Below are 12222 nucleotides of genomic sequence, written 5' to 3' on the forward strand. Positions count from 1 at the left end.
GGACCCTGTTACCGCCCATACAGATTGAAACCATTACATTCTTAATCATGCTCCAATGGCCTGTCACGCGCCCATACATTCGACCATTTCACATTCTTATATGCTCGCACATCTCCCCTGTCACGCCCTGACATTGGGACGCATTACATTCTTATATGCTTCCACATATCCTGTCACAGCCCATACAGAGACCATTACATTTCTTAATATGCTCCACATATTCCTGTCACGGCCCATACAAATTGCTTAGTTCTGTAATATCTCCACATCAGTCCCCTGTTCTACGCGCCCATTAATATTGACATTCAGATTCTAATAGACTCCACATATCCCTGTCCGACCCAGTAACAATTGACCATTACATTCTTAATAGCTGCCACATATCCCTGTCACGCCCATACAATTGACCATTACATTCTTAATATGCTCCACATATCCCTGTCACGCCCATACAATTGACCATGTACATTTGCTTAATATCGACTCCACATATCCCTGTCACGCCCATACATTGACCATTTACATTTTAATAATGCTCCACATATCCCTGTCACGCCCATACAATTGACCATTACATTCTTATATGCTCCACATATCCTGTCACGCCCAAACAATTTGACCGCATTACAATTCTTAATATGCCTCCACATATCCCTGTCAAACGCTCCCATAAATTGAAACTTACTTTCTTAATATGCTCCACTATCTCAATGTCACGCCCATAAATTGACCATTACATTCTTAATATGCCTCGACATATGCTCCCTGTCACGCCATTCACAATTGACCATTACATTCTTTAATATGCCTCCACATATCCCTGTCACGCCCCATTGAAATTGCCAATTAAACATTCTTAATATGCTCCTACATATCTCCCTGTCACTGGCCCATACATTTGACTCATTACTTCTTAATTGCTCACATATCCGCTGTCACGGTTACTACATAGCATTGCCACAATTGACCATTAATTTTAATTGCTCCACATGGCCCTGTCGCCATACATTTGTGACCATTACATTCTTAATATGCTCCACATATCCTGTCCACGCCCATGACAATTTGCATTCATCTTAATATGCTCCACATGGCCCTGTCATCGCCCATGACATGTTTGACCATTACATTCTTAATATGCTCCACATATCCTGTCACATGACCCATAACAATTGACCATTACATTCTTAATATGTCCACACTACCCTGTCCACCATAGTAATTTGTTAAGCTCAGCAGTGCGAAAGTTTGTTGTGCTGTTTAAGAGTTAAACTCAACCATGGATTCTCGTTTCTCTGGCCCTCATAAACTACTGAGCAAGGTGAGGAAACCAATCTAACAATAAATTGTAAAATACTGAACTTCCCCTTATAACCATTAAACCCACCAAACATGTGAAAGAGACTGACCGAGACCAGGGGTTAAGGGGCACGTTCCATCCAAAGTGTGAAGAGACTGAGTGAGACGACTGTTACTGCATGCAGTGACAAGAGGTGGACAGCGTGACCCTCACCTGTCTTTTCGCAGAGAATGAATACCTATGACCTGAGAAATGCTGACAATAACCGACCGCAGGCCAACCACCACCGGACAACCACACCACACCGTACTGTAAACATAGCTGCGAGCTCCGGGGTGAATTACGTAGAGGCACCTTCCAGTTGGGGACCGCTAGTGTGGCATACATGCGTCCCCTGTGTTTGGCACATTGTCCAACAGTCAGTCTGAAGATTGGCCAGGAGGGGTCACTGTTATTTGGTTTCACAAACACGCCCAACCCAAGTGTACCTAATAGTTGATGTTTAACCCAGCTGGGACAGAATCACATTAGCAGTGAGGGAAAAAAGTGATATCAGCCACCATTGTGCAAGTTCTCCCATCTTAAAAGATGAAGAGAGGCCTGTAATTTTCATCATCATAGCGTACACTTTCAACTATGACAGACAAATTTAGAAATAAAAATCCAGAAAATCCACATTTGTAGGATTTTAATGAATTTTTGTTGCAAATTAATGGTGGTGAAGAAGTAAGTATTTGGGCACCTAGCAAACAAAGCAAGATTTCTGGCTCTTCACAGACTGTCAATCTTCTTCTTATAGAGTGCTGCCTCTGGTCCCAGCTCGTTACCGTATGTAAGTTAATGGACCTGTTTTAACTTGTTATCAGTATAAAGACCACCTGTCACAACTCAAAGCGTCACACTGCCAAACTCCACTATGTGCCAATGACCAAAGGAGGGCTGGTAAGAGAACGGCACAGACGAGAAGATTGTAGACACTGCACCAGGCTGGGCGAATGAATGATCGCAATGATGGTAAGTGAGCTTGAGTTGAAGGAAAATCAAACTGTGGGAGCATTTTGAGGAAATGAGAGACATACAGAGACCAATGATAATCTCCCTCGCGATCTGGGGCTCCACGCCAAGATCTCACCCGGTGGGGTCAAAATGATCACAAGAACGGGTGAGCAAAATCCCAGAACCAACGGGGGGACCTAGTGAATGACCTTGCAGAGAGCTGGACCGAAAGTAAACAAGCCCTAACCATCAGTAACAGCACACACGCCCGCGAGGAGAACTCCAAATAATCCTCGCAGTTGACGAGACGTGTCTCCCGTGCTTAAGCCAGTAATATGTCCAGGGCCGTCTGATAGTTTGCTAGAGAGCATTATCGGGATGATCCAGAAAGAAAGATCTGGGAGACATGTCATGATGGTCCGATGAACAAAATATACACTTTTTTTGGTAAACTTAAACTCGCGGTGTTTGGAGGACAAAGAATGTCTGAGGTTGCATCCAAAGAACACCATACTACTGTGAAGACTGGGGAGTGGGAAACACTATGCTTTGGGGTTGTTTTTTTCTGCAAGGGACCCGGGACGTACTGACCGTGTAAAGAAAGAATGAATGGGGGCCATAGTATATCGTGAGACTTTTGGGTGAACAACCTTCCTTCCATTCAGCAAGGGCAACTTGAAAGATGGAGACGTGGCTGGGGTCTTTCAGCAGGGACAGACGCGGTCGACTTCGCGACTATGAGAGAGTACTACGGAATAGACTGACGCGCGCGTCACTAAGGACTACGATAATGTTCTAGTGGTGAGAGATGTGTGAGCGCCGGCCTACAGGAGTCGCTTGTAGAGTAGACGTATGAGGGTTTTGCGTTGAGAGGTTGTTATGGAGCGTGTGGTGTAGAAGGCAGACAAAGGCAGGAGTGGTTCGTGTGCGTTAAGGAAGAGCAAGATATTTCCAGGGCAGATGCTCTGTCTAAGAGTTGGGGTCGTGAGTGAGGCCAGTTCGCAGAGCTCTCTCAATCCCATAATAAGACGGAGAGATGTTAGTCTAGACTGGTGAGGCGTCGATGTATCTGGTGTTGTGTGAGAGAGTCTCTCGTTTTGGTGTTAGCGAACAGTTGGCCAACAGCCTCCATAAGACATTTCCGACTTGCTGCTACGATATGGAGAGATACTGATCGCATTGGTGAGGAAATGCGTGTCAGATAATGAGTGACCCGTCAGGTCTTACCAGTGTGGATGAAGACACGCCTGTTCGTCGAAATGACTCATTGCTAATACGTCGTCGTTGGACCTTGCTGTGTCATAGGTGTATGAAGGCTGGAAATAGAGGTAGGGGTATAAATACTAGTGATTGAGATGGCGCACTGCTTGCTGTTGTCTATTGGTGACCGTAACGATAGATCTTTTATTGTTACCTCTACCCTCCCATTTTAAGGCGGATTTGATGGGCAAATAAAATTATCGATTGAGAGAACGGATCAGATCTATAAAGTCCTCGCTGTGCGACGAAGCAGAAGTTTCTGAAGAATAGGATATAGTTAATATTGTGTAGCTTGTGCGCCTCGCGCTCATTTTATGTGTGTGTTCAGACTCGTAGGTTGGAAGAAGTGTACGCCTATTGGTGATGAAGTATAGAAGATTGGCTAGGCTCGCCGCGTCCAAGGACATGCTATGTACCTTTTCTTACGAGTGGTAAGTATAGATCGGTTAGGCACAATTTGGTGTTGTCATTGAGTAAGCGAGGATTTATACGTGATTGAAGCTGCTGATGTTTATAAACGTAGGGAATGTTTGACTAACTCGAGAGTATTGAGTTGAATTGAGGTAAGTTGGTACTGTCTGGTTAGAGGCAGTAGGGAGGAGAATCGTGTGTGTGAGTACTTTTTTGCCCACTGTACGTAAAATACTTGAGAGCACTTGATTAATTTTCACGGCGCAATGAAACCACAATTAAATAGTCCCCAAAGCACAAACTTCAAGCTAAATGAAGTGCAGTGTATTTGACCCAGGTCTGATTCATTCAGTGATTGGAATTAAAGACGAGAAATAGGGTTTGAGATAATTGCACATCTTGTCGGCGTGGAAACCGGAGATAACATGAGAACGTTGGTCGACACGTCAACTGGACTCTTTATAGCAATGATATTGTTATGTGAGTTTATTCTAGTGATGTGACTGAACGCTTAAAGACTCATTTGCAACAATTTCATAACAGCGTGAAACGTTAGTATGAGGCTTGTAATCCCTTGAGATGTATAAACATGAGCGGACTACGTAAACACTATTAGTAATCGTCAAGAGGTACAGTTCAAATCGGAAAGTATTACGCAAAACAGCTCAACAAAACATTGTAAGTATCTCTGCTTATCTACGACTATGTCATTCACTAATAGTGTGCAAATAGAGACCCTTTCAAAGTGATAAAACAAAACCGGGTAAGGTTAAGCGCTGGGTTGGTTGCCCACGTTAAAGAAAACGGCAGATGGTACCAACCTTTCCATCCCTGGCGAGAGTTCTCGCCGAATGAGCTTTCACTGCTGCCTTAAAGAGGAAAACAGGGAATACTGCTGTCACGGACAGACACTGCTAACTGGCACCTCAGAGTACCCAATACCGAATTCTGAGCATTACACAGCTTAAAGTGAAAGTTCACTCCAAAATCAATGTTTGTCAGACAATTTCAGATGAGTTCACACTGCCGTGAACTACGCATTCACTGCCGTGAACTACACACGGTTGATGACGAACCCGAGCAAACAGTAAAAATGTGGGGGAGCGTCTGAGACAGGTGCAAGAGGAAGCCTGTATGGTGAGAGAAGCAGTAGGGACGACATGCCAGCACCTCGGTAGGGTCGGCAGTGGCCAGCACCGCGGTAGGGTCGGCATGGCCAGCACCGCGGTAGGGACCGCATGGCCAGCAACCGCTGTGGGCACCACTCGGGAGCCCACTGAGATGCAGTGTCTTAAACCGTTGCTCCACTCGGGAGCCCACTGAGATGCATGTGTCTTAGACCGCTGCTCCACCGTCGGGAGCTCACTGAGATGCAGTGTCTTAAACCGTTGGCTCCACTCGGGAGCCCACTGAGATGCAGTGTCTTAGACCGCTGCTCACTCGGAGCTCACTGAGATGCAGTGTCTTAGACCGCTGCTCCACTCGGGAGCCCACTGAGATGCAGTGTCTTAAACCGTTGCCCTCTCGGGACACTGATGCAGTGTTAGACCGTGCTCCACTCGGGAGCCCACTGAGATGCAGTTGCTTAGACCGCTGCTCCACTCGGGAGCTCCACTGAGATGCAGTGTTTAAACCGCTGCTCCACTCGGGAAGCCACTGAGATGCGTGTTCTAGACCGCTGCTCCACTCGGGAGCCCACTGAGATGCAGGTCTTAACACCGCTGCTCCACTCGGGAGCACACTGAGTGCAGTGTCTTAAACCGCTGCTCCACTCGGGAGCACACTGAGATGCAGTGCCTTAGACCGCTGCCTCCACTCGGGAGCACACTGAGATGCAGTGTCTTAGACCGCTGCTCCACTCGGAGCCACTGAGATGCCAGTGTCTTGACCGCTGCTCCACTCGGGAGCCCACTGAGATGCAGTGTCTTAGACCGCTGCTCCACTCGGGAGCCCACTGAGATGCAGTGTCTTAAACCGCTGTCCACTCGGGAGCACACTGAGATGCAGTGTCTTAAACCGCTGCTCACTCGGGAGCACACTGAGATGCAGTGCCTTAGACCGCTGCTCCACTCAGGAGCCCACTGAGATGCAGTGTCTTAGACCGCTGCTCCACTCGGGAGCCCCTGAGATGCAGTGTCTTAAACCGCTGCTCCACTCGGGAGCACACTGAGATGCAGTGTCTTAAACCGCTGCTCACTCGGGAGCCCACTGAGATGCAGTGTCTTAAACCGCTGCTCACTCAGGAGCCTCATGATGGTACTAGTAATCATTATTCACATGTGACTGCTGTAGTGTTTGATCTTGTGCGGTATATAGTGTAACTATCAGCGTATCATATCTATCTATAATATGCGGACATAGGTCTATTGTTTCCACTGGTTTTGTCTTGTTTAGACCCATTAGACTCCTTTTGAGTTCTGGAGAAATGCGACAAACTTCGACTTTGGAGTGAACCATCATCATATTAAACTAAGTTTTGCATCAATACAAAGTTTGCATCAGACCCCCCCCCCTTCTAACAATAAATTGTAAAATACTGAACTTCCCCTTTAACCATTAAACCCACCAAAACTGTGAAGAGACTGACCGTAGACCAGGGGTTAGGGGCAACTTCCACCAACAGTGTGAAGAGACTGAGTGAGACGGACGCTGCATGCAGTGACAAGAGGTGACAGCGTGACCCTCACCCTTCTTTTCCCAGAGATGAATGACCTATGACCCTAGAACATGTGACATAACCCGACCCCACCACCACCACCACCACCACCACCACCGTACCTGTAAACATAGCTGCGGCTCCGGGGTGAATTACGTAGAGGGACCTTCCAGTTGGGACCCAGTGTGGCATACATGCGTCCCCTGTGTTTGCACATTGTCAACAGTCAGTCTGAGTTGCCAGGAGGGTCACTGTTATTTGGTTTACAATACCCCCAACCCCAAGTGTACCTAATAGTTCTGATGTTTAAACCAGACCTGGGACAAATACGGAAAATACTTGAGGAGCACTTGATTTAATTTTCACGGCGCAATGAACCCAATTAAATAGTCCCCAAAGCACAAACTTCAAGCTAAATGAAGTGCAGTGTATTTGACCCAGGTCTGATTCATTCAGTGATTGGAATTAAAGACGAGAAATAGGGTTTGAGAATAATTGCACATCTTGTCGGACGTGGAAACCGAGATAACATGAGAACGTTGGTCGACACTCAACGCTGGGACCTTTTAGAGCAATGATATTGTTCTTTAGTGAGTTTTATTCAGTGAGGTCGATTTGACACGCTTAAAGACTCATTTGCAACAATTTCATAACAGCGTGAAACGTTAGTATGAGGCTTGTAATCCCTTTGAGATGATAAACATGAGCGACTACGTAAACACTATTAGTAAATCGTTCAAGGAGGTACAGTTCAAAATCGGAAAGTATTACGCAAAACAGCCAATCAAAACATTGTAAGTATCTCTGCTTATCTACGACTATGTCATTCACTAATAGTGTGCAAATAGAGACCCATTTCAAAGTGATAAAACAAAAACCGGGTAAGGTTAAGCGCTGGGTTGGGTTGCCACGTTAAAGAAAACGGCAGATGGTACCAACCTTTCCATCCCTGGCGAGAGTTCCTCGCCGAATGAGCTTTCACTGCTGCCTAAAGAGGAAACAGGGAAATACTGCTGTCACGGACAGACACTGCTAACTGGCAACCTCAGAGTACCCAATACCCGAATTCTGAGCATTACACAGCTTAAAGTGAAAGTTCACTCCAAAATCAATGTTTGTCAGACAATTTCAGATGAGTTCACACTGCCGTGAACTACGCATTCACTGCCGTGAACTACACACGGTTGATGACGAACCCGAGCAAACAGTAAAAATTGGGGAGCGTCTGAAGCAGGTGCAAGAGGAAGCCTGTATGGTGAGAGAGCAGTAGGGACGACATGGCCAGCACCTCGGTAGGGTCGGCATGGCCAGCACCGCGGTAGGGTCGGCATGGCCAGCACCGCGGTAGGGACCGCATGGCCAGCACCGCTGTGGGCACCACTCGGGAGCCCACTGAGATGCAGTGTCTTAAACCGTTGCTCCACTCGGGAGCCCACTGAGATGCAGTGTCTTAGACCGCTGCTCCACTCGGGAGCCAACTGAGATGCAGAGTGTCTTAGACCGCTGCTCCACTTGGAGCTCCTGAGATGCAGTGTCTTAGACCGTGCTCACTCGGGAGCCCACTGAGATGCAGTGTCTTAAACCGTTGCTCACTCGGGAGCCCACTGAGATGCAGTGTCTTAGACCGCTGCTCCACTCGGGAGCCACTGAGATGCAGTGTCTTAGACCGCTGCTCCACTCGGGAGCCCACTGAGATATCAGTCTTAACCGCTGCTCCACTCGGGAGCCCACTGAGATGCAGTGTCTTAGACCGCTGCTCCACTCGGGAGCCCACTGAGATGCCAGAGTGTCTTTAGACCGCTGCTCCACTCGGAGCCCCACTGAGATGAGTGTTAGACCGCTGCTCCACTCGGGAGCCCACTGAGTGCAGTGCCTTAGACCGCTGCTCCACTCGGAGCCCATGAGAGCAGTGTTTAACCGCTGCTCACTCGGAGCCCACTGAGATGCAGTGTCTTAGACCGCTGCTCCACTCGGGAGCCCACTGAGATGCAGTGTCTTAGACCGCTGCTCCACTCGGGAGCATCACTGAGATGCAGTGTCTTTAAACCCTGCTCCACTCGGAGCTCACTGAGATGCAGTGTCTTAGACCGCTGCTCACACTCGGGAGCCACTGAGATGCAGTGTCTTAAACCGCTGCTCCACTCGGGAGCCACTGAGATGCAGTGTCTTAAACCGCTTGCTCCACTCGGGAGCACACTGAGATGCAGTGTCTTAGACCGCTGCTCCACTCGGAGCCCACTGAGATGCAGTGTCTTAGACCGCTGCTCCACTCGGGAGCCACTGAGATGCAGTGTTTAGACCGCTGCTCCACTCGGAGCCCACTGAGATGCAGTGTCTCTAACCAGCTGCTCCACTCAGGAGCCTCATGATGGTAACTATAATCATTATTCACATGTGACTCTGCTGTAGTGTTTATCTTTGCGGTATAAACACACATATTTCTATAAAGCGGACATAGGTCTATTGTTTCCACTGGTTTTGGTCTTGTTAGACCATTAGACTCCTTTGAGTTCTGGAGAAAATGTCGCGACAAATTCGACTTTGAGTGAACCATCAATTATTAAACTAAGTGTTTGCATCAATACAAATGTTGCATCAGACCCCCCCCCCCCCCGAGGAAACTTAATACAAAAATGGGCCTAGAGCAGAAAAAGTGAAGTAAGGAAAAACATGAAAATACAATTTAATGTGAAATATAGATTTACTCGGTGACTGCATACCCTGATATCGAGGCATAAATAGATGTTGCAGACAAGACTTCAAGAAAGCGCATTAAAAAGTGAGGCTTTGTGGACATCTTTCAACATGTGAGTATTGAGGTTGTATGAGGTGGGGGTGGGGGGGGGGGGGGTACCTAAGACATGCCGTTAGATACGGCCAGTGCTGTGTGGTCTCATTTCTCTGAGCTGGGCTCTGGACTCCAGGGAAGCTTGTGATCCAGCATGCGTGCTGGCATTCTGGAATGGGGAGATGTGGCGCTCTTACTCTCACCATGCGTAAGCCCTCATACTAAGGGGATGATGGAGGTATACTAGGGGAGAGAGAGAGGGGAGAAAGAGAGAGAGGGACACATGAGGAAGAAAGAGCGAGAGGAGATTAACAGAGGGAGAAGAGAGTAGTAACAGAGGAGAGGAGAAACAGAGGAGAAGAACAGAGGAGAAGTAGACGAGAGGGAGACTAAGGGAGAATACAGCAGGGAGAGTAGACAGGAGGAGAGAAAGCAGAGGGTACGAGGGAGATGTGAGCAGAGAGGAACAGAAGAAGAGCGAGGAGAGACAGTAAACAGACGGGAGTGTAGGAGAGTAGCGAGAGACAGAGCAGGTAGTACAGAGGGAGAGAGAGAGAGGTAACAGAGGGAGAGAGAGAGAGTACGAGGGAGGGAGAGAGAGAGAGTAACAGAGGGAGAGAGAGAGAGTAACAGAGGGAGAGAGAGAGATAGAGTGAGAGTAACAGAGAGAGGAGAAAAGATGGTAGTGATGTGGCAAATCATTGCACTCTATTGGAGACGTACTGTGATATCTTATTATATTCAGTGAACTGAAACACAAGTACGGTACACAGACACTCACTTGTTGCCCAGGCTGTGGCTCTTCCTGTGGCGAGAGGGGGGAGGGGTGGGCATGTGCACCATCACCGAGGCGTCGGGACAGGTGGGTCGCCGGTAGTTGTACCTCACAGAGGCAGACACATCAGACGGACCTGAGAGGAGGAGCAAAACGAGAGGCCATCAGTAAAAATGAGTCCCAGTTGTATTTACAAGTCAGAATCCCTCAAGTCTCCACCATTGGTCATTAAGCACAAKGCTTGGCCCCACTTTTTTGGCAAATCAGCTGTTATCCGCTAATACGCACAGAGATAAAAACAGGGAATGGTTCTCGAGCTAACACTATCCGATACACCCCCCCACTGAACCTGAGACATGGGACAGAAACACCTCTATTTAGAAAAAAACCAATAACACAACCGGTTGTTGGGCACTCTGCTCTCAGTTCAAAGAGTAGACAACAATTCTCAGAAACCCTTGCCATTTGACCTTCTGACCCTGGAAAATTAATTCCATTCATGAAATGATTGATGGCTGTATGTGCTAGAGGACTAAGGCTGTGGGTGCACGCAAAACATTTTGAAGACTGTATCTTTAGATTGAACTACTGTAGTAGTCCAGTGTGCTGAGCAGAGACCATTGACGTTATTCAGAATCTGCCCACTAGGTGGGGTCAGTGGGTTGTAGTTTGAGCACGTAGACATTGTTTGCTGTTTTAATTAGCCTCTATCCACATGTGATGAGTGTAGTATCCTTCCATGTACTGCATGTATGATAACAGCTGTATAATGAGCCTATCCACGTTTTCACTCTTGCTGGGACTTTGTGGGCTTGGCGACGACATGTGGTGTTGCCATGTGCTTTCTCTGCCAGTGGAACCTATGACTCAAGTCTCGTTTCCCCTCTGTGTGGCGCTTCGCACTAAAGCCCACTAGGGGCCATTCAATTAGTCATGAAATCACCAGATTAAACTCAGCACTGCAGTCGGAGAGAACTCCACACACACACTTGAGCCTGTTTTACATTTACAAAACAAGGACGATAAAACGGCCAACAATATATGCTGTTTGGAACTTAAATTTACAAGAACATGGTTCAAAGTCAATGAGTGAAGCGAAAAACCATCCTTAAAAAAGACTGGACTTCTTCCAATTTGTTGTGATTTTCAGTGACCCCAAACTCTGAGGGGTCAGTGTCGACTTCACAGCTCACTTTGGTCTTGATTCGTCTCACGCAAAGATGAGAGAAAAAACAATGACCAATCACAGAGCCATATATATATGTCTCTGGCCAATCAGTCTGTCTCGAGGAGTAAAGAGGTCTAGACACAGGCTGTCATAGGGAAACGTTAATGACCCGTGTTCATGTAGAGAAGGGTTCTGGGTTTACCACCATGCAGCCTGTCGAGGGCGTCTCATCTCGCCACGTCTCCTACCGGTTCTAATGATGTTTTCATGGTAAATCTCATCTTGCTACGTCTCCTACCGGTTCTAATGATGTTTTCATGGTAAATCTCCTCTCGCTACGTCTCCTACCGGTTCTAATGATGTTTTCATGGTAAATCTCATCTCGCTACGTCTCCTACCGGTTCTAATGACATTCCATGGTAAACAAACTGCAGCAACAAATGAGAGCCTTCCTGCTATCCCACGCTCTGTTTGTCAATAAATACTTCCCGACCCACAGCTAAATGAGCTAAATGCTCTCCATGTGTGGCCCATTATATCTCCTTTTTAAAGGCTAACTGGTCTTGACTAAGTACCTGCAGCTGAACTTGGTATTAGGGCCAAATTAATAAACTCCAGCACAGTGTGATGCAGTCTGAACGAGTGTGTGAATCAGGTACTGGTCTGAACGAGTGTGAATTAGGTACTGGTCTGAACGACAGTGTGAATCAGGTACTGGTCTGAACAAGTGTGAATCAGGTACTGGTCTGAACGAGTGTGAATCAGGTACTGGTCTGAACGACAGTGTGAATCAGGTACTGGTCTGAACGACAGTGTGAATCAGGTACTGGTCTGAATGACAGTGTGAATCAGGTACTGGTCTGAACGA

The 12222-nt window shown here is 47.3% G+C and overlaps 1 protein-coding gene across 1 annotated transcript in view; it reads right to left on the bottom strand.

Annotated features, from left to right (window-relative positions):
- Positions 1-12222, bottom strand: part of LOC112069541 (ras-specific guanine nucleotide-releasing factor RalGPS1-like) — a gene marked incomplete at its 5' end in the record, with an annotated part of 190967 nt that overhangs the window by 12146 nt on the left and 166599 nt on the right. Inside the window, 5 exons of the mRNA XM_024136878.2 lie at positions 6746-6826; positions 7563-7636; positions 8552-8690; positions 10193-10322; positions 10531-10535. Coding sequence (XP_023992646.2) covers positions 6746-6826; positions 7563-7636; positions 8552-8690; positions 10193-10322; positions 10531-10535 — 429 coding nt within the window. The remainder of the gene's footprint in view (positions 1-6745; positions 6827-7562; positions 7637-8551; positions 8691-10192; positions 10323-10530; positions 10536-12222) is intronic.

Source organism: Salvelinus sp. IW2-2015, unplaced genomic scaffold (genome assembly GCF_002910315.2).
Source record: "Salvelinus sp. IW2-2015 unplaced genomic scaffold, ASM291031v2 Un_scaffold1045, whole genome shotgun sequence".
Taxonomy (NCBI): domain Eukaryota; kingdom Metazoa; phylum Chordata; class Actinopteri; order Salmoniformes; family Salmonidae; genus Salvelinus; species Salvelinus sp. IW2-2015.